The following is a 24,890-nucleotide window of genomic DNA, read 5'->3' on the forward strand; positions in this document are numbered from 1 at the left end:
CTGAGAAACCCCTAATAAGCGCAGCCTGGAGCACGGGCGTGTACGCTCAATGTATATCACTGGGACCTTGGGGCCGCCCCCTAAGTATATAACGTGAGCGGGAGTCCGCCTCTAGCGCTCAGGCCTGTCCCTCCCCGCTGTCTCCTCCCAGAGATCCCACATCCATCCCTGACACTTCTGCTTCTCCAAACAAAGAACACCCCACCGACATCTCCCCGCTAACGATCATGTGCCTGCTGAGAGCCAATCATAGGCCTCCTTTCATTCTGCCTAGGAGCGTCCGTGGGTAACATGAGGAATCCCATTGGTGGGTTCAGACAGGTTCAATGATTGGCCAAGACTAGAGCGATGGGCGGGGAAGTAGGGAAGTGACTGCCAGGGTTACCAAGTCGCCGCCACTGCTTCCGGGACACTGGTATTTACCTTTCTCATCGGTGTGCATAGCGCGCTGTACCGGCTGTGACGGTGCAGGGAGCAGGTATGTCGGTACTGGAGCCGGTGCAGAGCTGTGTGAATACGGAGCTGCATCTGTATGTCTCTGTGCGGCATTACTAGCACGGTGACCCGCTGTGATTCATTATTGTGATCAGTTATATACGGTGTCCATAGGCGGCCTGTGTGATGTGAGCGCTGCAGCTGCTCCATAGCATCCCCAGTCACCTTGTAGTGTCCCCGCAGACGGTATTGTGTGACCTACAGCACATAGCCAGGGAGGTACACTATATCCCTGTATACAGCATATACCCCCGGGAGCTACACTATATCCCTGTATACAGCATATCCCCCCCCGGGATCTACACCATATCCCTGTATACAGCACATACCCCCGGGATCTACACCATATCCCTGTATACAGCATATCCCCCCGGGATCTACACCATATCCCTGTATACAGCATATCCCCCCGGGATCTACACCATATCCCTGTATACAGCACATACCCCCGGGAGCTACACCATATCCCTGTATACAGCACATACCCCCGGGATCTACACCATATCCCTGTATACAGCACATACCCCCGGGATCTACACCATATCCCTGTATACAGCCTATCCCCCCCCGGATCTACACCATATCCCTGTATACAGCATATCCCCCCCGAGATCTACACCATATCCCTGTATACAGCACATACCCCCGGGAGCTACACCATATCCCTGTATACAGCACATACCCCCGGGATCTACACCATATCCCTGTATACAGCATATACCCCCGGGAGCTACACTATATCCCTGTATACAGCATATCCCCCCCCGGGATCTACACCATATCCCTGTATACAGCACATACCCCCGGGATCTACACCATATCCCTGTATACAGCACATACCCCCGGGATCTACACCATATCCCTGTATACAGCATATCCTCCCTGGGATCTACACCATATCCCTGTATACAGCCTATCCCCCCCCCCCCCCCCGATCTACACCATATCCCTGTATACAGCCTATCCTCCCCGGGATCTACACCATATCCCTGTATACAGCCTATCCTCCCCGGGATCTACACCATATCCCTGTATGCAGCATATCCTCCCCGGGATCTACACCATATCCCTCTATACAGCACATACCCCCGGGATCTACACCATATCACTGTATACAGCCTATCCTCCCCGGGATCTACACCATATCCCTCTATACAGCACATACCCCCGGGATCTACACCATATCCCTGTATACAGCACATACCCCCGGGATCTACACTATATCCCTGTATACAGCACATACCCCCGGGATCTACACTATATCCCTGTATACAGCACATACCCCCGGGATCTACACTATATCCCTGTATACAGCACATACCCCCGGGAGCTACACTATATCCCTGTATACAGCATATCCCCCCTGGGATCTACACCATATCCCTGTATACAGCACATACCCCCGGGAGCTACACTATATCCCTGTATACAGCATATCCCCCCCCGGGATCTACACCATATCCCTGTATACAGCACATACCCCCGGGATCTACACCATATCCCTGTATACAGCACATACCCCCGGGATCTACACTATATCCCTGTATACAGCACATACCCCCGGGATCTACACCATATCACTGTATACAGCCTATCCTCCCCGGGATCTACACCATATCCCTGTATACAGCACATACCCCCGGGATCTACACCATATCCCTGTATACAGCACATACCCCCGGGATCTACACCATATCCCTGTATACAGCACATATCCCCGGGATCTACACCATATCCCTGTATACAGCCTATCCTTCCCGGGATCTACACCATATCCCTGTATACAGCATATCCCCCCTGGGATCTACACCATATCCCTGTATACAGCATATCCCCCCTGGGATCTACACCATATCCCTGTATACAGCATATCCCCCCCGAGATCTACACCATATCCCTGTATACAGCACATACCCCCGGGAGCTACACCATATCCCTGTATACAGCACATACCCCCGGGATCTACACCATATCCCTGTATACATCATATCCTCCCCGGGATCTACACCATATCCCTGTATACAGCTTATCCTCCCCGGGATCTACACCATATCCCTGTATACAGCCTATCCTCCCCCGGATCTACACCATATCCCTGTATACAGCATATCCCCCCTGGGATCTACACCATATCCCTGTATACAGCACATACCCCCGGGAGCTACACTATATCCCGGTATACAGCATATCCTCCCCGGGATCTACACCATATCCCTGTATACAGCCTATCCTCCCCGGGATCTACACCATATCCCTGTATACAGCATATCCTCCCCGGGATCTACACTATATCCCTGTATACAGCATATCTCCCCTGGGATCTACACTATATCCCTGTATACAGCCTATCCTCCCCATGATCTACACCATAATCCCTGTATACAGCACATACCCCCGGGAGCTACACTATATCCCTGTATACAGCATATCCTCCCCGGGATCTACACCATATCCTTGTATACAGCCTATCCTCCCCCGGATCTACACCATATCCCTGTATACAGCATATCCCCCCTGGGATCTACACCATATCCCTGTATACAGCACATACCCCCGGGATCTACACCATATCCCTGTATACAGCATATCCCCCCTGGGATCTACACTATATCCCTGTATACAGCCTATCCTCCCCGGGATCTACACCATATCCCTGTATACAGCTTATCCTCCCCGGGATCTACACCATATCCCTGTATACAGCCTATCCTCCCCGGGATCTACACCATATCCCTGTATACAGCATATCTCCCCTGGGATCTACACCATATCCCTGTATACAGCACATACCCCCGGGATCTACACCATATTCCTGTATACAGCATATCCTCCCCGGGATCTACACTATATCCCTGTATACAGCCTATCCTCCCCGGGATCTACACCATATCCCTGTATACAGCACATACCCCCGGGATCTACACCATATCCCTGTATACAGCCTATCCTCCCCATGATCTACACCATATCCCTGTATACAGCTTATCCCCCCTGGGATCTACACTATATCCCTGTATACAGCCTATTCTCCCTGGGATCTACACCATATCCCTGTATACAGCACATACCCCCGGGAGCTACACTATATCCCTGTATACAGCATATCCTCCCCGGGATCTACACCATATCCCTGTATACAGCATATCCTCCCCGGGATGTACACCATATCCCTGTATACAGCATATCCTCCCCCGGATCTACACCATATCCCTGTATAGTGCATATCCTCCCCGGGATCTACACCATATCCCTGTATACACCACATCCTCCTCCGGGAACTACACTATATCCTGTATACAGCACATCCTCCCCGGGATCTACACCATATCCCTGTATACAGCATATCCCCCCTAGGATGTGCACCATATCCCTGTATACAGCATATCCCCCCCGAGATCTACACCATATCTCTTTATACAGCATATCCCCCCCGAGATCTACACCATATCTCTGTATACAGCATATCCTCCCCGGGATCTACACCATATCCCTGTATACAGCACATACCCCCGGGAGCTACACTATATCCCTGTATACAGCATATCCTCCCCGGGATCTACACCATATCCCTGTATACAGCATAACCCCCCCCGGATCTACACCATATCCCTGTATACAGCTTATCCTCCCCGGGATCTACACCATATCCCTGTATACAGCATATCCTCCCCCGGATCTACACCATTTCCCTGTATAGAGCATATCTTCCCCAGGATCTACACCATATCCCTTTATACAGCATATCCCCCCCCCCCCGGATCTACACCATATCCCTGTATACAGCTTATCCTCCCCGGGATCTACACCATATCCCTGTATACAGCATATCCTCCCCCGGATCTACACCATATCCCTGTATAGAGCATATCCTCCCCGGGATCTACACCATATCCCTGTATACACCACATCCTCCTCCGGGATCTATACCATATCCCTGTATACAGCATATCCTCCCCGGGATCTACACCATATCCCTGTATACAGCACATCCTCCCCGGGATCTACACCATATCCCTGTATAAAGCATATCCTCCCCGGGATCTACACCATATCCCTGTATACAGCACATCCTCCCCGGGATCTACACCATATCCCTGTATACAGCACATCCTCCCCGGGATCTACACCATATCCCTGTATACAGCATATCCTCCCTGGGATCTACACCATAACCCTCTATACAGTCTATCCTCCCCGGGATCTACACCATATCCCTGTATACAGCACAGCCTTCCCGGGATCTACACGATATCCCTGTATACAGTATATCCCCCCCCCCCCCCCGGGATCTACACCATATCCCTGTATACAGCCTATCCTCCCCGGGATCTACACCATATCCCTGTATACAGCATATCCCCCCCCCTCCCCCCCCCGGGATCTACACCATATACCTGTATACAGCCTATCCTCCCCGGGATCTACACCATATCCCTGTATACAGCATATCCTCCCCCGGATCTACACCATATCCCTGTATAGAGCATATCCTCCCCGGGATCTACACCATATCCCTGTATACACCACATCCTCCTCCGGGACCTATACCATATCCCTGTATACAGCATATCCTCCCCGGGATCTACACCATATCCCTGTATACAGCACATCCTCCCCCGGATCTACACCATATCCCTGTATACAGCACATCCTCCCCGGGATCTACACCATATCCCTGTATAAAGCATATCCTCCCCGGGATCTACACCATATCCCTGTATACAGCACATCCTCCCCGGGATCTACACCATATCCCTGTATACAGCACATCCTCCCCGGGATCTACACCATATCCCTGTATACAGCATATCCTCCCTGAGATCTACACCATATCCCTCTATACAGTCTATCCTCCCCGGGATCTACACCATATCCCTGTATACAGCACAGCCTTCCCGGGATCTACACCATATCCCTGTATACAGTATATCCCCCCTCCCCCCCCCCGGGATCTACACCATATCCCTGTATACAGCCTATCCTCCCCGGGATCTACACCATATCCCTGTATACAGCCTATCCTCCCCGGGATCTACACCATATCCCTGTATACAGTCTATCCTCCCTGGGATCTACACCATATCCCTGTATACAGCATATCTTCCCCAGGATCTACACCATATCCCTGTATGCAGCATATCATCCCCGGGATCTACACCATATCCCTGTATACAGCATATCTTCCCCAGGATCTACACCATATCCCTGTATGCAGCATATCATCCCCGGGAGCTACACCATATCCCTGTATACAGCATATCCACCCTGGGATCTGCACCATATCCCTGTATACAGCATATTCCCCCCTCCCCCGGGAGCTACACCATATCCCTGTATACAGCATTTCCTACCCGGGATCTACACCATATCCCTGTATACAGCATATCCTCCCTGGGATCTGCACCATATCCCTGTATACAGCATATCCCCCCCTTGAATCTACACCATATCCCTGTATACAGCACAGCCTCCCCGAGATCTACACCATATCCCCCCCCCCCGGGATCTACATCATATCCCTGTATACAGCCTATCCTCCCCAGGATCTACACCATATCCCTGTATACAGCCTATCCTCCCCGGGATCTACACCATATCCCTGTATGCAGCATATCCTCCCCGGGATCTACACATATCCCTGTATACAGCATATCCTCCCCGGGATCTACACCATATCCCTGTATACAGCATATCCTCCCCGGGAGCTACACCATATCCCTGTATACAGCATATCTCCCCCCCTCCCCGGGATCTACACCATATCCCTGTATACAGCATATTCACCCTGGGATCTGCACCATATCCCTGTATACAGCATATTCCCACCTTCCCCCGGGAGCTACACCATATCCCTGTATACGGCATATCCTCCCTTGGATCTGCACCATATCCCTGTATACAGCATATCCCCACCCCTGGAGCTACACCATATCCCTGTATACAGCATATCCCCCCCTTCCCCCCCCCCCGGGAGCCACACCATGTCCCTATATACAGTAGTGATGTCACGATACCAGAATTTTGAGTTCGATACCAATACTTGATTTTTTAGTTCGATACTCAATACCAGTTCGATACCTCGAAAAAAAATACAACCCCCCCCTTATAAGATCAGCACCCTCCTCTCCTGACATCCTCTGTGCTGTTGTGACGTCCCCTATAGATCAGCACACTCCTCTCCTGACATCCTCTGTGCTGCTGTGACCTCCCCATAGATCAGCACACTCCTCTCCTGACATCCTCTGTGCTGCTGTGACCTCCTCTATAGATCAGCACACTCCTTTCCTGACATCCTCTGTGCTGCTGTGACCTCTCATAAGATCAGCACACTCCTTCCTCTCCTGACATCCTCTGTGCTGCTGTGACCTCCCCTATAGATCACCACCCTCCTCTCCTGACATCCTCTGTGCTGCTGGGACGCTGGGACCTCCCCTATAAGATCAGACCCCTCCTCTCCTGACATCCTCTGTGCTGCTGTGACCTCCTCTATCGATCAGCACACTCCTTTCCTGACATCCTCTGTGCTGTTGTGACGTCCCCTATAGATCAGCACCCTCCTCTCCTGACATCCTCTGTGCTGCTGTGTCCTCCCCTATAAGATCAGCCCCCTCCTCTCCTGACATCCTCTGTGCTGCTGTGACCTCCTCTATAGATCAGCACACTCCTTTCCTGACATCCTCTGTGCTGTTGTGACGTCCCCTATAGATCAGCACACTCCTCTCCTGACATCCTCTGTGCTGCTGTGACCTCCCCATAGATCAGCACACTCCTCTCCTGACATCCTCTGTGCTGCTGTGACCTCCCCATAGATCAGCACCCTCCTCTCCTGACATCCTCTGTGCTGCTGTGACCTCCCCATAGATCAGCACACTCCTCTCCTGACATCCTCTGTGCTGCTGTGACCTCCCCATAGATCAGCACACTCCTCTCCTGACATCCTCTGTGCTGCTGTGACCTCCTCTATAGATCAGCACACTCCTTTCCTGACATCCTCTGTGCTGCTGTGACCTCTCATAAGATCAGCACACTCCTTCCTCTCCTGACATCCTCTGTGCTGCTGTGACCTCCCCTATAGATCACCACCCTCCTCTCCTGACATCCTCTGTGCTGCTGGGACGCTGGGACCTCCCCTATAAGATCAGACCCCTCCTCTCCTGACATCCTCTGTGCTGCTGTGACCTCCTCTATCGATCAGCACACTCCTCTCCTGACATCCTCTGTGCTGCTGTGACCTCCCCTATAAGATCAGCCCCCTCATCTCCTGACATTCTTTGTGCTGCTGTGACCTCTCCTATAAGATCAGCCCCCTCCTCTCCTGACATTCTCTGTGCTGCTGTGACGCTGTGACCTCCCCTATAAGATCAGCCCCCTCCTCTCCTGACATCCTCTGTGCTGCTGTGACCTCCCCTATAAGATCAGCCCCCTCCTCTCCTGACATCCTCTGTGCAGCAAGGGACCAAACATTGTGTTTATTGGGGACAGCATGGGGGGGGGGGCAGTAGTGGGCAGATTGACGGGGGGGATCCAGGTTGGGTGAACAGTCCAGGGTACATTTAATCCGCCACTGGGTACAGACTACAACCCCCACACTGCAGGGAGCTGGTGAAGGCTGCCAGGTCTGGACAGACAAGAGAGGGTTACTCTGCCTGGCAGGTCAGTTCCTGTCAGAGGGCAGGGGTTTAAGGGCAGGAATGTTAGGGGCACACTAGAGGGCAGGGATGTGGGGGGGGGCACACTAGAGGGCAGGGATGTGGGGGGGGGCACACCAGAGGGCAGGGATGTGGGGGGGGGGGGGCACACCAGAGGGCAGGGATGTGGGGGGCACACCAGAGGGCAGGGATGTGGGGGGCACACCAGAGGGCAGGGATGTGGGGGGGGGCACACCAGAGGGCAGGGATGTGGGGGGCACACCAGAGGGCAGGGATGTGGGGGGGGGGGTGCACACCAGAGGGCAGGGATGTGGGGGGGGCACACCAGAGGGCAGGGATGTGGGGGGGGGGCACACCAGAGGGCAGGGATGTGGGGGGGGGCACACCAGAGGGCAGGGATGTGGGGGGGGGGGCACACCAGAGGGCAGGGATGTGGGGGGGGGGGCACACTAGAGGGCAGGGATGTGGGGGGGGGGCACACTAGAGGGCAGGGATGTGGGGGGGGGCACACCAGAGGGCAGGGATGTGGGGGGGCACACCAGAGGGCAGGGATGTGGGGGGGGGGGGCACACTAGAGGGCAGGGATGTGGGGGGGGGCACACTAGAGGGCAGGGATGTGGGGGGGGGCACACCAGAGGGCAGGGATGTTTGCAATGTCTGCACACATCCCCTACTCTCACTGCGGTACCACTCAAAGCATGAGGCTTGTCAAAGCAGAGGGGAGGGGGGATTTGTAAAGGGAGTTTAAGGTGGAACAGACAACCTGAACCTCGGCCGGCAGGAAGATTAACCTTTGCTGCTGGCCAAGATTCAGGCGGTCTGTTCCACCTTAAATTAGCTCCCTTTACAAATCCCCCTCCCCTCAGCTCCGGGAAGCTCCCAGCTGTCGGACCTCCGTTCCTCCGTGCATATTCATGTGTGCACACTCAGGCCGGTCAGGAAGAGCAGCCACCGAGAGTGTGCACACATGAGTATGCATAGGAACAGCGCCGCAGATGGACGGCTGCATTCCAGGAGGTACAGGAGGCTGAGATGTGACAGGCTGCGGGTGATTAGCAGCGGGGGTCTGTTACACATAGTAGCCGACCCCCACTGCTTCTGGAGAGGCTCAGGATGGGTCAGAGGCCGCTGTCAGTTGTGACAGCGGCATCTGCACAGTTATATAGCCGGCACATGCGATCGCTGTGTGCCGGCTATAACTTCTCACTGCTGTGAGCGGAGGAAGGGGCGGGCGGAGGAGGAGGAAGTGACGCCAGGGGGCAGAGGGCAGCACACAGAGAACATGGCCGGCGCTTAGCTAGCCGCCGGCCATGTTCACTGCTCTATACTTTATATTAAGCTGCGTTATTAGGCAGCTTAATATAAAGTATCGATACCAGGAAATCCTGGTACCGAATCGTTTTTTGGCCCGAAATATCGATAGTAGTATCGATATTTCGGTGCATCGTGCATCCCTAATATACAGCAAATCCCACCAGGAGCTATACCATATCCCTGTATACAGCATATCCTCCCCGGGATCTACACCATATCCCTGTATACAGCCTATCCTCCCCGGGATCTACAGCATATCCCCCCGGGATCTACACCATATCCCTGTATACAGGATATCCCCCCCAGGAACTACATCATATCCCTGTATACAGCATATCCCCCCTGGGAGCTACACCATATCCCTATATACAGCATATCCCCCCCGGGAGCTACACCATTTCCCTCTATACAGCATATCCCCCCTGGAGCTATACCATATCCCCCCCGGGAGCTACACCATATCCCTGTATACACCATATCCTCCCCCCCGGAGCTACACCATATCCCTGTATACACCATATTTCCCTCGGAGCTACACCATATCCCTGTATACAGCATATACCCCCCCCCCCCCTCCCGGAGCTACACCATATCCCTGTATACAGCATATACCCCCCCCCCTCCCGGAGCTACACCATATCCCTGTGTACAGCATATCCTCCCTGGGACCTACACCATATCCCTGTATACAGCATATCCTCCCCGGGATTTACACCATATCCCTGTATACAGCACAGCCTCCCCGGGAGCTACACCATATCCCTGTATGCAGCATATCCTCCCCGGGAGCTATACCATATCCCTGTATGCAGCATATCCTCCCTGGGACCTACACCATATCCCTGTATACACCATATCCTCCCCGGGATCTACACCATATCCCTGTATATAGCACAGCCTCCCCGGGATCTACACCATATCCCTGTATGCAGCATATCCTCCCCGGGATCTACACCATATTCCTGTATACAGCATATTCCTCTATACCGCATATACTTCCTGGTATCTACACCATATCCCTGTATACAGCATATCCTCCCCCAGTCACCCACAGTCTGCCCCAGCTCCCCCAGTCACCCACAGTCTGCCCCAGCTCCCACAGTCTGCCCCAGCTCCCCCAGTCACCCACAGTCTGCCCCAGCTCCCACAGTCTGTCCAAGTCACCCACAGTCTGCCCCAGTTCTAATTGCGCATCCCCCCCAGTGCCCCTGCTCCAGTTGTCCACTCTACACCCCATGACTCCTGGCTATGCCCCTGCTCCTCATCTGTTCCTGTACTACTACATCCCTCATCTATACCTGTACTACTACACCCCTCATCTATACCTGTACTACTACATCCCTTATCTACTATACCTCCACTACTACACCCGACCTAGATGGAGGCACAAAGAAGATCTCCTATACTATATGGAGGCACAGAGGGGGCTTGTATACTACATGGGGGCATACAGAGAGCTCTGTTACACTGGGAAGCAATACAGTTGTTGCCTCAAACATAATTAAATATATATATATATATATATATATATATATATATATATATATATATATATATATATTAGTATCTGACGCTGCAAGGAGAAAAAGTTTCTGTTCATTTAGCAAAAAAAAATAATTGAGATGTTATTTCTTGGCCATATCACCCAGCCCTATTCCCCAGTATACAACATATCCATCCTGGTATCTGCAGCATATCTTCCCCAGTATGCAACATATCCATCCTGGTATCTGTGGCATATCCTTTCATTGCTCTGCTGGTTCCGATTGTTATCACCATAGTGCAATATATTCTCCCTGGTATATACAGGCTTAGGCTGGGTTCACACTACGCATATTTGAGGCTGTATATTTGAGGCTGTATAGCAACCAAAACCAGGAGTGGATTGAAAACACAGAAAGGATCTGTTTACATAATGCTGTAATTGAGTGGGTGGCCGCCATGTAATGGCAAATATTTGCTGTTATTTTAAAACAACGGCTGTGGTATTGAAATAATGGCAGTTATTTACCATTATATGACGGCCATCCACTCAGTTTCAACATTGTGTGAACAGATCCTTTCTGTGTTTTCAATCCACTCCTGGTTTTGGTTGCTATGAGGACCTGACAAGAGGACCAAATACTGCCTGAAATATACGTAGTGTGAACCCAGCCCCAAGGTGCATCATATCCTCCACAGTACATACATAGAACATATTCTGCCTAGTATATACAGCCTCCCATTGCATCATATCAACCCTGGTATATACAGCCTCCCAGGCAGCATATGCTTCCTGTTATATACAGCCTCCTTCTGCAGCATATCCTTCTTTGTATATACAGCCTTCTGCTTTAGCATATCCTTCCTTGTATATACAGCCTCCTTCTGTAGCATATCCTTCCTTGTATATACAGCCTCCTCATGTAGCATATCCTCCTACTGCATCATAGCTGATGCAGCATATCTTCCTCAGTATATACATTCTGCTAATGCAGCTTATCCTTCCGTGCATATACAGCTTTGTAGTGAAGCATGTCATACCCAATATATACAGCCTCCTAGTGCAGCATCTATTCCCTGGTATATACAGCCTCCTAGTGCAGCATCTATTCCCTGGTATATACAGCCTCCTAGTGCAGCATATCCTTCCTGGTATATACAGCCTCCTAGTGCAGCAACTATTCCCTGGTATATACAGCCTCCTAGTGCAGCAACTATTCCCTGGTATATACAGCCTCCTAGTGCAGCATCTATTCCCTGGTATATACAGCCTCCTAGTGCAGCATCTATTCCCTGGTATATACAGCCTCTTATGCAGCATGTCCTCTTTGGTATATAAATCCTCTTAATGCAGCATATCCTCATTGGTATATACAATACATATTGGTGTATGAATCCATCCTTGCAGATAACTTAGACCCATATTTTCTTCTCTGGGACAATATGGAATCCTCCAGCATGGCCAAGATTTCCAAGTACTTCCCCATGCCCTCTAATTTCCAAGACTTGAACCCAATGGGGCATCTGTGGGATCACCTTGATTGTCATGTTTTTTCTATGGATCCTCCCCATACACCCTCCAGCAGTTGTGCGGTGCTCTGCAGTCACTATGGCTCCAGATACCTGTGACACCTATCAGGCCCTTATTGAGTCTTGTCCAGCTCTTACACAATAAAGTAAAATTATCAATATACTTTATTAACAATTAATATAATTGTTAATAAAGTATATTGATACTTTTACATTATTGTGGTTGTGTAGTTCATACATACCTGTTTCTCTTTTCCTTATGGTTGTATCCACTGCTTGTAGCTGGTTCAGCTGTTGGTGTATGGGGATATCCCAAACAACAATATTGAAAAGGATGACAGATGACATCAGTGGAGATAGTTCTGGAAGAACGTTGCCTGCATACACATTGAATGATTATTGATTAAAATTGAAGGATATAACGTTTTTTCGCACGATATTTGTCCCATGTAATAGAGCCCTAGCTCTAAACTTGCCTCTCCTAGGCTTTTGAGTCTACAACTCTGAGTCTGTCCAGGACTTCCTTTAAAGTGTCCCTCTCATTTGTAATAGCTTTTGACAAGTTATTAATCGCAGTGAGCCTCACTGCCGAGGCCCACTAGAATCTGGAGATAAAGCCAGGGAGAGAGCACCTCAGTGAGCTCCACTCCCCAGCCGGATCTGTCTTGGATTCACTTCATAGATGGTAATGAAGCAAAAGAGTTGGAGTTGATTAACAGCCGGGGAGAGGCAGATGCTGCTGGACTCTCTCCTTGGCTGTATCTTTGGATCACAGCAGGTTTCGGCAGTAAGAACCCCTTTGAACCCCTGTGAACTTTTGACATATCTGATGGCGTTATTTCAATTGACAGCAATACTTCAAATCTGATTAAGGGTAGCTTTACATGTAATGGATCCGCAGCAGATTTTACGCTGTGAAATCTGCTGTGGATCCCTTGTCATTCATTTTGAATTAGAGGACATACTTGTCAATCCCGCTGCGAATATGTTAATGCCTCCTGCAGGCTGGAGCATACATTACCTGCTCCACGCTCCGGCTTGCTCTGGGGGTTCCGGGCTGAACGTCCCACTTAGCCAGTCAGTGCGCTGCCCCGCCGTAGCACACAGATTGGCTGAGTGGCATGTCCAGATGCCGGGAGCCCCCGAAGCAAGCTGGAGCGCGGAGCAGGTAATGTATGCTCCGGTCAGCGGGGGGTTAACGGGCGGCATTTACATACTTGCAGCGGGATGTCAATCCTACTGCAAGTATGTCTTCTCATTCAAAATGAATAACAAGGGATCCGCAGTGGATTTTGCTTAAACCTTTTTATAGGAGGCAGATAGGGTTAAAGGAGTGCACAACCGAAACAGGCAGCCACTTCCCATTCATACAGTGCAAAAATCAACTCTTATCTGTCTCCTATAAGGTCATTTTAAAAGCTGGATCCTGCCCACACCCAGAGTTGCAGGCTCAAAAGCCTAATGCAGCGTTTGCACAGAGCGATAATTCGCCCAATCGTTTAACGATTTTGAAGCAACGATTTGGGTTTTATAACGATGAGCGTTTAGAGGAATAAAATAATTAGAAAAATCATTAGATTATTTGTAAGAAAAATCGTTATTGCGATCGTTTTTAAGATCGCTTAAGCCCATCTTTCACATAGGGTGAATCTTTAAAAGACTGTTTACACAAAGCGATCTGCGAATTTTTAGCGAATGACAAACGACGAACGAGAACATGTTGAATGTTCAAAATGAACGATTTCTCTCTCTTCGCTTGATCGTTTGCTGTGTTTACATGGAACAATTATCGCTCAAATGTGATCGTTATTGCGTAAATTCGAACGATAATGGTTCCGTGTAAACACAGCATAAGAGAGGTGAGTTTAAGTCTTTTTACATGGCCTGATATGGGGCTGTGCGAGGATGAAAGGGAGTATCTGCAAGATTGGTGCTTGTTGGCATTGCCTTTAGTTTGTGTGGCCATTTAAATCTATTGCTGTTTGCTGCACATCACCTGTTTACAGAAGGAGATGTGCGGCCAAGATGCGATCAGCTGAGGATCTGGCTTTTTCCCTGTCCTCGGCTTATCTGTTACTTTCACACAGGCCAATTACTGGCCGAAGGAGCATTTCTAGCAACAATCTTTGCCGATATTCGGTCCATTTACACGGAAAGATCATCTGACAGATTATCTGCCAAAGCCAGGAACAGACTATAAACAGAGATCAGGTCATAAAGGAAAGACTGAGATTTCTCTTTTCAAATCCATTCCTGGCTTTGGCTTTCAAATCTTTGGCAGATAATCTGTCAGATAATCATTCTGTGTAAATGGCCACTTAAAGGGCCTTCCGTGTTAGGGTCCCATTCAGTCTGGGGCCACTGCCCCATAGTGGATTGGTGGGGTTACTATTTGATCAAATACTAACACTAAGGGCCTCAAGTTTACCTATACCATATCTATCGGAGTTATGCAAACATTCTCTACTTATTAAGTCTCCTGTTTTTAATGTGTGTGGGGTTCCTCTGCATCTCCTCATGGTAGATATCGGAGTAAAAGCATTGACCATGTTGCATTTTACTGTATCCAAACCTTTTTTTTTTTTTTTGTGTGCTGCTATTGGGGTTTGTGACTTGTGATTTATGATATGACTCCAGCCATGATGTATCTAAACCATTTAAAGCAGTAATTGTACACATTCGACACTTCTCTGTATATTACAGACATATGCACCCTCCCTTACTGTGTGAAATATTGTGGATACATAAACTTATCCTATGTTTCCTCCCCAGGACGTATTCTCATGGTGGGGGCAAGCTGCAAGTAATCCACCTCAATGGATGCAGAGAGTGACGTGGCATTAGATATCTTAATAACCAATGTTGTCTGTGTGTTCCGAACAAGATGCCATTTAAACCTGCGGAAGATTGCTTTAGAGGGGGCAAACGTCATATACAAGCGTGAAGTTGGTGTAAGTATGAAGCTGATGAACATTGAGCGAGATTCATCAAGCAGTCATAGCTACCAATCACAGCTCAACTCAAATGAAAGCTGAGCTGTGATTGGTTGCTGTGGGCAGCAAAGAACATGCTTACTGTAAGACTGCTTGATAAATCACCCTTTTTACTGTTTTTTTTTTCGTTTTAAACTTTGAATTGAACTGTCTGTATTGTATTGTAGAAGGTGTTGATGAAACTCCGAAAACCCAGAATAACTGCTACAATCTGGTCATCAGGAAAAATAATTTGTACCGGAGCAACCAGGTAAAATGTGTGCTTTATCAGTCCAGGATATATAGCTTTATTAAAGGGGTATTCTGGCTTTTCTTTTGTAAATCAGATATCCTCTGTTCCCCCCGATGCTTCTGACATCTTGCTGCTTCTAAGACGAGAGATCGGACCAGGGCCAGATAATCCCTAGCTAAAGCGGAACTCTGCCGCTGTGGGTGATTAGCTGAGCGGGAAGGTCCTGCTTGCAAAAGCATTGGGGGCCTGATGTAAATGTATATATATATGTGTGTGTGTGTGTGTGTTTGTGTTTAACCCTTAAAAGGTTAAATGATAACCGCCAGACATTTAAAGGAGAAATAACAGAGGAATAGACAAATAAAGATTTCTAAAAATATATGTTCGAGAATTGATATTTCCTGTGAAATACAAATATGTGCTAACATAGCTCTGAAACAAATGGCGCCTTTAACCCATTACCGACATTTGACGTTTATTTACAGAACTGCAAACATGTTATTTTGCATAAAGTACTTTGTATATGCCTTCCGGTGGTGGTCTGGCCACAGAAACTGTGTTTTTTTTTATCGCTAGCTTGTTTTGGCTGTAACCTTACTGTATATCAACCAGAGTCAGAGATTATGCTCATCCGAGACATTTGAGCCCTCGGTCAGTGGCAGCTGTGTAATCTATGCAGGTAGACATTGCTTTAATAAAGTTTTCTTACTTTATTAAAAAAATAATAATTATATTTCTTTCTATACATATGTACTTTCGACGCCCCTTTTGCTGCCACCAACGTTTGTGTTGGGAACTGTAGGGCAATGAACCCTGCAGTTCTCAATCTCCTGTGCTGTTCTAGCACTGCTGAACAACGCTATCACTATGCATAGTAGGGTTTGTATTCGGTAGCCTCTGTTACTGCGGTTACTATCACTGCTTACTGTGATAGAAGCAGATTGTGTCAGCCTTGTCACCCTGGGTACTTTATTATATTAAGAATATACAGTGCACAGAGGAAACAAACCATGCTCTGTAAAGCGTTAGCGCTTTTCAGCAGTGCTAACACAGTGCAAGGGATCGAGAACTGCAGGGCTCTAAGCCCAACACAGTCACAGACATGGGTGACAGCAGAGGGGACCTGTCATGGAAGTACATATGTATATAATTAAAAAAAAAAAGTTAAATTACAAAGTAATATTAATTTAGTAAAGAAAGGTATTAAACATAAAAATTTTATAAAATTTTATTGATTACTTGAGTAAAAAAATGCACAGAACACTATAAGCAACAAAGAATCACCTGCATTGGGTTTTCTGCGTTTTAGTGAAGAAGAAGCCAAGTTTGGTGCTAGAAGATTGGCTCGTTGCTTACAGAAGCTTGGATTTTTGGTAATGTGGTTGTCTATGAAGTTTTCTTTAAAACCTTTATAAAGAGTATAGGGTGGGGGAAAAGGGTATAACCTCAAATACAGGATACATTTTGCAGAGACTGCATAGATACTTCACAAGTTAACGTTAAATATTAGATCTCATTTCAGCTTAGACTGTTCATTACAACTTCATGATGTCCTCCATGCTGCTGCAACTGCTGAGGTTGGGCTATAGAGACATAGTTGACAGTATCCCTTTTTGTGTGTAGAGTGTATGGGACACATAGAGGCTAGGCTCCACTTATTAGCTCAAGGGCACATATTAATTAGTGACAAAGCTTGTAGAGCAGAAATTTGTTGATAAAAATCAAAGCAGAAAAACATTCAGGTGGCACATTCCTTAAAATAAAATAAAAAATCTCCCAAAAGTGTCAACGGCCTTTTAAGAAGTGCTTATGTATATGTTATCCATAATACCTTATGTATACTGGGAATAGTTTGTTTGCTTTTTACCTCACAGTGTTCATGTCTTTGCTTTTTAACAGGTAAAATTCACAGAGTTTAAAGTAGTCAATGTGCTGGCTGTGTGCACTATGCCATTTGAAATAAGACTACCAGAATTTACTAAAAATAACCGACCTCATGCCAGGCAAGTGCTTTTATTAGAGTTGTTTTAACTTGCTTGTATTCCTCCAGTTTTAATTGCTACTCAGAAAATGTTATTGTATTTGTACAGTTATGAACCTGAACTTCACCCTGCCGTTTGCTATAGAATAAAGTCTTTAAGAACAACACTTCAGATATTCTCCACCGGAAGTATTACAGTAACAGGTAATGGCTCCCTTAGTTCTAGTAAATGGAGTATAGTCCTTGCTAGTTGGCAGTGTTGAAGTGGCACTGTCACAAAAAAACAACAACAAATAAAAACCCATTTTGATAGAATCAACATGATCACAAGCAATTTTGCTATAAACGTAATTTTAATTTCAACATTTTACATATGGTCACTAGGTGTCTTCCTTCGCTGTGCATGTGTGCAGCTGCTGTGCGTCCACATGCAGTAGCAAAGAATCCTGGGGATGCTTGCATTGTATGGTCAGTTCTCCTGTTACACAGCACCAAAACCTCTGTAACCACAGTGACATAATACTGACTAAATTGTTACATTGTTACATAATGGCTATATGTATAAAATTGATTTACACATAGAAAAAAAGATAAAGAGAGTGTATTGCAAAACTGCTTGGAATCACAACCCCTGTTGACTTCTTATAAACGAAAATTGCGACAGGTACACTTTAAAGCAGTAAGAATCTTAGCCACTTTAAGAAGGACCAATTTGTGATGAGTAAATGACTGGTTCACATCATCTCTAGGACAGCATGTTTTGTTTGTGGTGGGTGTTCCAGATGTGTATTACTAAAAGTGCTTCAAGAAAGGACAGCCTAGTCCAAGGCCCATTGATGTGTGTGGAGAGCAAGCGTATTCTGCTTGCTTCAGGCCTGCAGCAGTGCTGTTTTAGCACAGATTGCTAAAGAATAGAGATGAGCACACCTCAAGCACACTAGATTTATCTAAACCCCAGCATGCGGAATTTGATTTCCGGTGGCTGAAGAAGATGGATGCAGCCCTTAAGGGCTTTTTACACAGGTTATTATCGGCCTCGAGGGTTGCTAGAAATGCTCCTTTGGTTGATGATCGGCCAGTGTAAAAATGACAGCAATCAACCAAGGACTGGAAAAACACCTGAACCTCATCTGACTGCATCTTTTGTGCTGCTTTATAGTTTATTGCTATGGGCTGCACATGTACCTGTGTAAACAGGAGATGTGCAGCCGATGGCAAAGAGAAACTGACAGCACAGATATGCATAGCCAGCTGTGTCTGACTATTGATGGGGAAAAAAGGTTGACTAGTTCCTGAATGAATGGAGCAGTGCCAGTGCTCCCATTTATTACCTGTGGGGCTTCCAAACATTTTATGAGCTCTGAGGCATTTCTCTGAAAATTTTTTACATTTAGCTCAAATTGACTTGTTTTCCCAAGGAATCCAGGGGTATATGCACCCTAATATTTATTATACCATTTCTCTCTAACTACTGCAATACCCCATATATGACAATAAACTACCTTTAGGGCACACAGTCAGGCCCAGAAGGAAAAGTTCACTCGCATCACAGGACATGGTATTCTGAGTGCCCCCGTGTGGGTGAAGCTGTTTTCAAATTTGTTATTATGAGATATCCCTATTAAAAAAGAAAAACAAAAAGAAACCTTTTTTTGTGTTGCCAAATTCTGATGGGAATAGCTTTTTAAACTTTTTGGAAGATGGGGTTGTGTAGGCGATTGTATGAACTGTAGTTTTTTTTTTTGGGGGGGGGGGGGCATAAGATTTTTTTTTTTTTTTTTTTTTAGATTTTACAACTTTTTTTGGGGGGGGGGGGCAGGCAAGATGAAAATAGTAATTCTGTCATATTTTTTATTGTGTTCACTGTGCGGTGCACATGATATTTTGTATTTATTCTGCACATCATTACGACTGTGATAATTTTTTTGTTATGCCTTACTAATTTTGCACAATAAAATAAAGTATATTCATCCATATTTTGAAAGTTATAGCATTTTTTGGGCTGAAGTAGTTGTGTAGGTTAAGATGGGATCGGGTCATTCACAGTAAGTAACGCCACAGCTCACCCACTTCCCATCGCTGCACACTCGCCTCCAAATAGGTCACAGAGCCTTCCCAATTCTTGCAGTGAAGTAGCTTGTGTCCATGTAGTTGTTGTAAAGTGTAGCACTAAAGGGGGAATGTGTCATCTGCACAATTTTTTTTTAGCAGGTGGTACTTCTATGCAAAGTTTGACTACTGTTATGCAAAAATAATCATTAGACGCAAATTTTGTGCCCAAAACAGATGGGCTAAAAAAAAAAAAACTGTTAGGGTAGCAGTGGAGTACTACTACTCAATTATTTGCACAAAAATTGGACATGATAGGTAGCTAATGTGACACCACACCCCCTACTGACGCAAAAACTGAGAAATGGTGAACATAAACTAAAGAAATCTAGCCAGAAAGAGAGCCCCAACAAATAGATACACATTTGCCCCTAAAGGTTGTTAAAGGGGTTGTTATATAACATAATAGTTTAACTACCTAATGACATATAATATACAGGTATGTCATGGCCACCTGGTCCTTAAAGTGATACTGTAACCCCCCCAAATTCTCTCTTCATTTCATTAGTGGTCAGTGTCACCCGGCTGGGAAGAAGGCCTACTGCCATAAAGCCCCACCTAGGTGACACTGTCCACTGAAGGAATTAAGTGATTTCAGAGCAGGAAGAAGACACAGACAAGCTTTATACAGTTAATGTCAAATGAGCAGCATCTAAGATTGTGGCTGGTGTGAAGAACCACACATAGAGTAAGGGAGGGGGGGGGAATGACGACGATATCGCTCTTGAAAGCTCCATTAAGTAGCTGTACGCCATAGTGCTGCAGTTGGTTGACGATATGAGCCCAGGAGCAAATGGTGTGTACCGGCTATTAGCAGATGGAAATAAGTGATCCTAACACTGCTCTTTGCTGCCACCTCTGTTTGTGACAGGAACTGTCCAGAGCAGCCCCACTCTCCATAGAAATCCTCTCTTGCTCTGAACAGTTCCTGGAACGGACAGAGGTGGCAGCAAAGAGCACTGTCAGACTGGAAAGAATACACCACTTCCTGCGGGACATACATCAGCTGATAAGTACTGGAAGACTGGAGATTTTTAAATAGAAGTAAATTACAAATGTGTATAACTGTCTGTCACCAGTTGATTTGAAAAGAAAAAATATTCAATGGAGTACCCCTTTAAAAAGAGTGAAAGTGTGTTTTGATGTGTGTATTTTTAATTAAAAAAATGTTTTTACTTGTTTTCTTTTTTTTTTTCCCTTTTAGGTCCAGATGTAAAGTCTGTTGCTACCGCAGTAGAGCAGATTTACCCTTGTGTATTTGAAAGCCGGAAAGCAATTTTGTAAATAACCACTTCTGCATTGAGATTTTATGATCGCGCACCTTTTTTTAAGAAGAAGAAGAAAAAAAAAAGAATAAATCTGTAACTTGATCAAACAAACAGGACCAACAAAGGGACAAGTGTTTTTATCTCGTCGTTGATCACAGTGTTGAGACTCTGCATCCAGAGATGTTTCGTGTGTTTTTTAAGGAAAGGACTGTTTACAAGACTTGGACCTGCTGCTTTGAAACAACTGTGCTATTTATTTGTGACGTAATTCCCATGTACTCTTACAGAGAGCTGTAATGATGTGCACTAACGCAAACCCTCTGTTTGAGCTTGTGGTTTATTTATAGACTCTTATTTTGCTTTTTTTTTTTTTTTTTTTTTTTTAATATGGGCACCAAAGAAACTGTTAAAGTTTTCTTCTCACTCATTGAATGTGTTTTATAAATGTTCTGTTGTCATAGCACAAATGTTTTCTTTCCTTTTGTCATGTAAATATTTTTTAATAAAAAGAATTGATTAACAGTTTTGTACTATTGTCAGACAAATGAGCAGACCGACTGATGTTTATATTTAGATTTAGGGTGTTTCAACCCCTTCGCGTCAGCCATACGGCTATATATGTACCTACTGGCAATGCCCTGTGCATTAGGAATGTGCATAGACGTCAAACTGCTTTATTGAAGGTTGGCAATACAGTAACAGAAAAACAACAGCGGTATAAAGGAATACAAAGTACAATTAAGTGAATACAAAGCAACTGGTTCCTAAGGCAAACCTGAGATTGTAATTTGAGTTGAGTAGCTTTGAAAATATCAGTGTACTAAAGGGGTAGTGCGGCGCTAAACACTTATTCACAAAATAACACACATTACAAAGTTATACAACTTTTTAATGTGTGTTATGTATGTGAATGGCCCCCTTCCCCGTGTTTCCCACCCATAAACGCTAGACCCGGAAGTGTGGTGCATTATACTTACCACATTCGTGTCGAACCGCTCCAGCCGCCGCTCATGCCGGCCCCGCTCTGCCGCGTCATCAGCTGCTCAGCCGCGATTAGCTGAGCACAGTTATGCTCAGCCAATTGCGCCTGAGCAGCTGATGACGCGGCAGAGGGGGGCCGGCATGAGGAGCGGCTGGGTCGACACAATTGCGGTAAGTATAATGCACCACACTTCCGGGTCTAGCGTGGATGGGGGGAAAACACAGGGAAGGGGGCCATTCACATACATAACACACATTACAAAGTTGTATAACTTTGTTATGTGTGTTATTTTGTGAATTAAAGTTTAGCGCCGGACAACCCCTTTAAAGACATACAATCTGAGGGGTGAGAGTCCCCTATGGACTATATAGGGTGTGGAGTTTAACGCCACTATGAAGGAATTTGGGATTAAAGGGGTAGTGCGGAGTTTAACATTTATTCACTAAATAACACATTACAAAGTTGTACAACTTTGTAATGTGTGTTATTTAAGTGAATAGCCCCGTTCCCGTGTTCCCCCCACCCCGGAAGTGTGGTGCATTATACTCACTGACGATTGGCTGAGCATAACTGTGCTCAGCCAATCGTGGCTGAGCAGTTGATGATGCGGCAGCGGGAGGCTGGTATGAGGGATGGCTGGAGCTGTTCGGCCAGCCTCCTGAAGATGACGTCGTCGACCCAAGATGGCAGCCGGGGTCGACAGCAATTGAGTAAGTATAATGCACCACACTTCCGGGGTGGGGGGGAACACGGGGAAGGGGGCCATTCACCTAAATAACACACATTACAAAGTTGTATAACTTTGTAATGTGTGTTATTTAGTGAATAAATGTTAAACGCCGCACTACCCCTTTAAGAGCATAAATGTAGCTGTAATGCAGTAATGAAGGAACGGCTGTGTAATCCCAGCCAGGTTAATCCTGGCAGCCGTAAGCACATGTTGTAAAAGTTTATGCTGCTTGAAATTGGTGGAGGGGAACATTTCCCCCAAATGAGGAGTTGTTTAGGTAGGGTCAGTGAGGAGAATATGGTCTATATAGATTAAAGTGACACTGTCACCCCCTTTGTGCATTCTGATATCTCTACAGAGGTGTAAAGGGTAAATTTAGCGTTTTTCATACCTTATTTTATATCATACGTCATGGTGCTTGTTCAAGGTGGTGCTTGATGGACGTGTCTTTTTTCAACCGTATTAACTATGTAAGTAAAAAGTGTCCTTATATTACCCGCCGATTGTATTAAGTGGGCGTGGTCTCGCGGCATTAGCGCCACTTAGCCTTGCCCACAACGGTATCGTTTGACCCGCCCCCTTGACGCCCATTGGTTGGCCGACGTAAAGGGGGTGGGGTCTAGACCTTTCGGACAGCCTGTTCCAATGGCCGGCGAGGGGGCGGGGCCAACTGTGGCGTTATGGGAGGGGCTAAGTGGCGCTAATGCCACGAGGCCCCCGCCCACTTAACACAATCTGCAGTTTATAAAAGATCACTTTTTACTTGAACAAGCACTTTGACGTATGATATAAAATAAGGTATGAAAAACGCTAAATTTACCCTTTACACCTGTGTAGAGAAGTCATAATGCAAAAGGGGGTGACAGTGTCACTTTAAGTTTGCAACCACAAGACATGTCCACTAAGTATATAAGGTAGAGCCAATATCCTGACATCCGCAGAAGCAAGTGGAGGGGTACAGGAGTGTAAAGCAAATCTGCAAGACCTCTTCTGCCCCCTTCGCCTTTATTTCTTCCCCCTGGCTGTATTTCATCTATTCATGTGTTTGAGCGATCGGAAGTGACGCAGGGGCACTGAGGAGAGGCATTGCAGGACTAGGCCACCCATTATTGACCCTGCTGTTCATGAATAAAAGAACAGTTTTCACCCCAACCAAAGCACCAGGCGGATTTTAAGTCACACGGCCAGGAAGGATTTGCGGTCAGCAATCGAACGATACCAGTGGTTTGGGGGGTTTGAGTACAGATGTATGTAATGGAACATAATAAACCATCTGTAGAATCTTGACTGAGGATTCCATCAGAGTTACCTCGCAGCTTCCTTTGGTGAACTGTTTGCAGCAGTACGACCAGGTGCTCAGAAGAAAGTGTAATGGTTAGGTTGGTTTAGTATTTTTCCCATATAGGAAAGTTCCTTGGGGAGGGAAATTAAACACAGAGTAGACTCCTAAAATTATAAGGGGCCAGTTCACACGGAGTAAAACTGGCGGAATTCACTGGTGGAAGGGCTCACGCCTCTCCACTCGGAAGAATTGACATGTCAATTCTTCCGCAAGGGGAGAGGAGGTGCAAGCCCTCCTATAGACTGCCAGTATGACACGGTGGCTGGTGGAATTTCGCCAGTTCTACTCTGTGTGAACTGGCCCTTACTCTACAGGTTGGATCAGAATAACAGATGTGATTGAATGAGGAGAAGGAAGTGCTTGTCAAGAAGGAGACGAGTAAATGGTAGCTAAGCCTATAGAGTTCGAAAGGAGGTATAGGATACTTCAGAAGGAATCTGTTGGGAATAAGGTGGAAAATTGCATGAAATTCTTGAGGCTAGTACAGTGATTTTCTATCCACCACACAGATGGAGAAGCCTGGAGAAAACATGCAATGGTGAAATAGCTCCACTGTCGGGGATGGGTTGAGCTGTAGTTTATATTGTAGGTGTTGTGTTCTCCAGAGAAGTAAAGAGTAGCGTGTTAGAGGGGATCTGGTTTTTAGGTTGGAGGGAGAGAGGACCAGTGGTCCATAGTTCTGTACATAAAGCTCCACTCCGCTCTCCCATCAAACCATAAGTAATTCCCATAATGGGAATAGAAAATATGCTGTCTAGGTAACATGTACTCATACCTCTTCTT

General features: G+C 46.7%; 1 protein-coding gene across 1 annotated transcript; it reads left to right on the top strand.

Annotated features, from left to right (window-relative positions):
• The first annotated feature begins 353 nt into the window (after positions 1–353).
• Positions 354–21,575, top strand: TBPL1 (TATA-box binding protein like 1). Its single transcript, XM_069974976.1, has 7 exons — positions 354–478; positions 15,243–15,421; positions 15,631–15,713; positions 17,005–17,068; positions 17,595–17,698; positions 17,786–17,880; positions 20,990–21,575. The coding sequence occupies exons 2-7, from the start codon at positions 15,287–15,289 to the stop codon at positions 21,067–21,069; spliced, it is 561 nt and encodes a 186-aa protein (XP_069831077.1). The 5' UTR covers positions 354–478; positions 15,243–15,286; the 3' UTR covers positions 21,070–21,575.
• Positions 21,576–24,890: the final 3,315 nt, after the last annotated feature.

The sequence above is a fragment of the Dendropsophus ebraccatus genome, chromosome 6 (genome assembly GCF_027789765.1).
Source record: "Dendropsophus ebraccatus isolate aDenEbr1 chromosome 6, aDenEbr1.pat, whole genome shotgun sequence".
In the NCBI taxonomy this organism is placed as follows: domain Eukaryota; kingdom Metazoa; phylum Chordata; class Amphibia; order Anura; family Hylidae; genus Dendropsophus; species Dendropsophus ebraccatus.

Bases quoted from the DNA above. Each gene is read 5' to 3' on its own strand.
- TBPL1 (XM_069974976.1), top strand. From the start codon at position 15,287: ATGGATGCAGAGAGTGACGTGGCATTAGATATCTTAATAACCAATGTT. The intron at 17,069-17,594 runs GTAATGTGGTTG...GCTTTTTAACAG, and splicing joins TACAGAAGCTTGGATTTTTG to GTAAAATTCACAGAGTTTAA. The intron at 17,881-20,989 runs GTAATGGCTCCC...TTTCCCTTTTAG, and splicing joins CGGAAGTATTACAGTAACAG to GTCCAGATGTAAAGTCTGTT.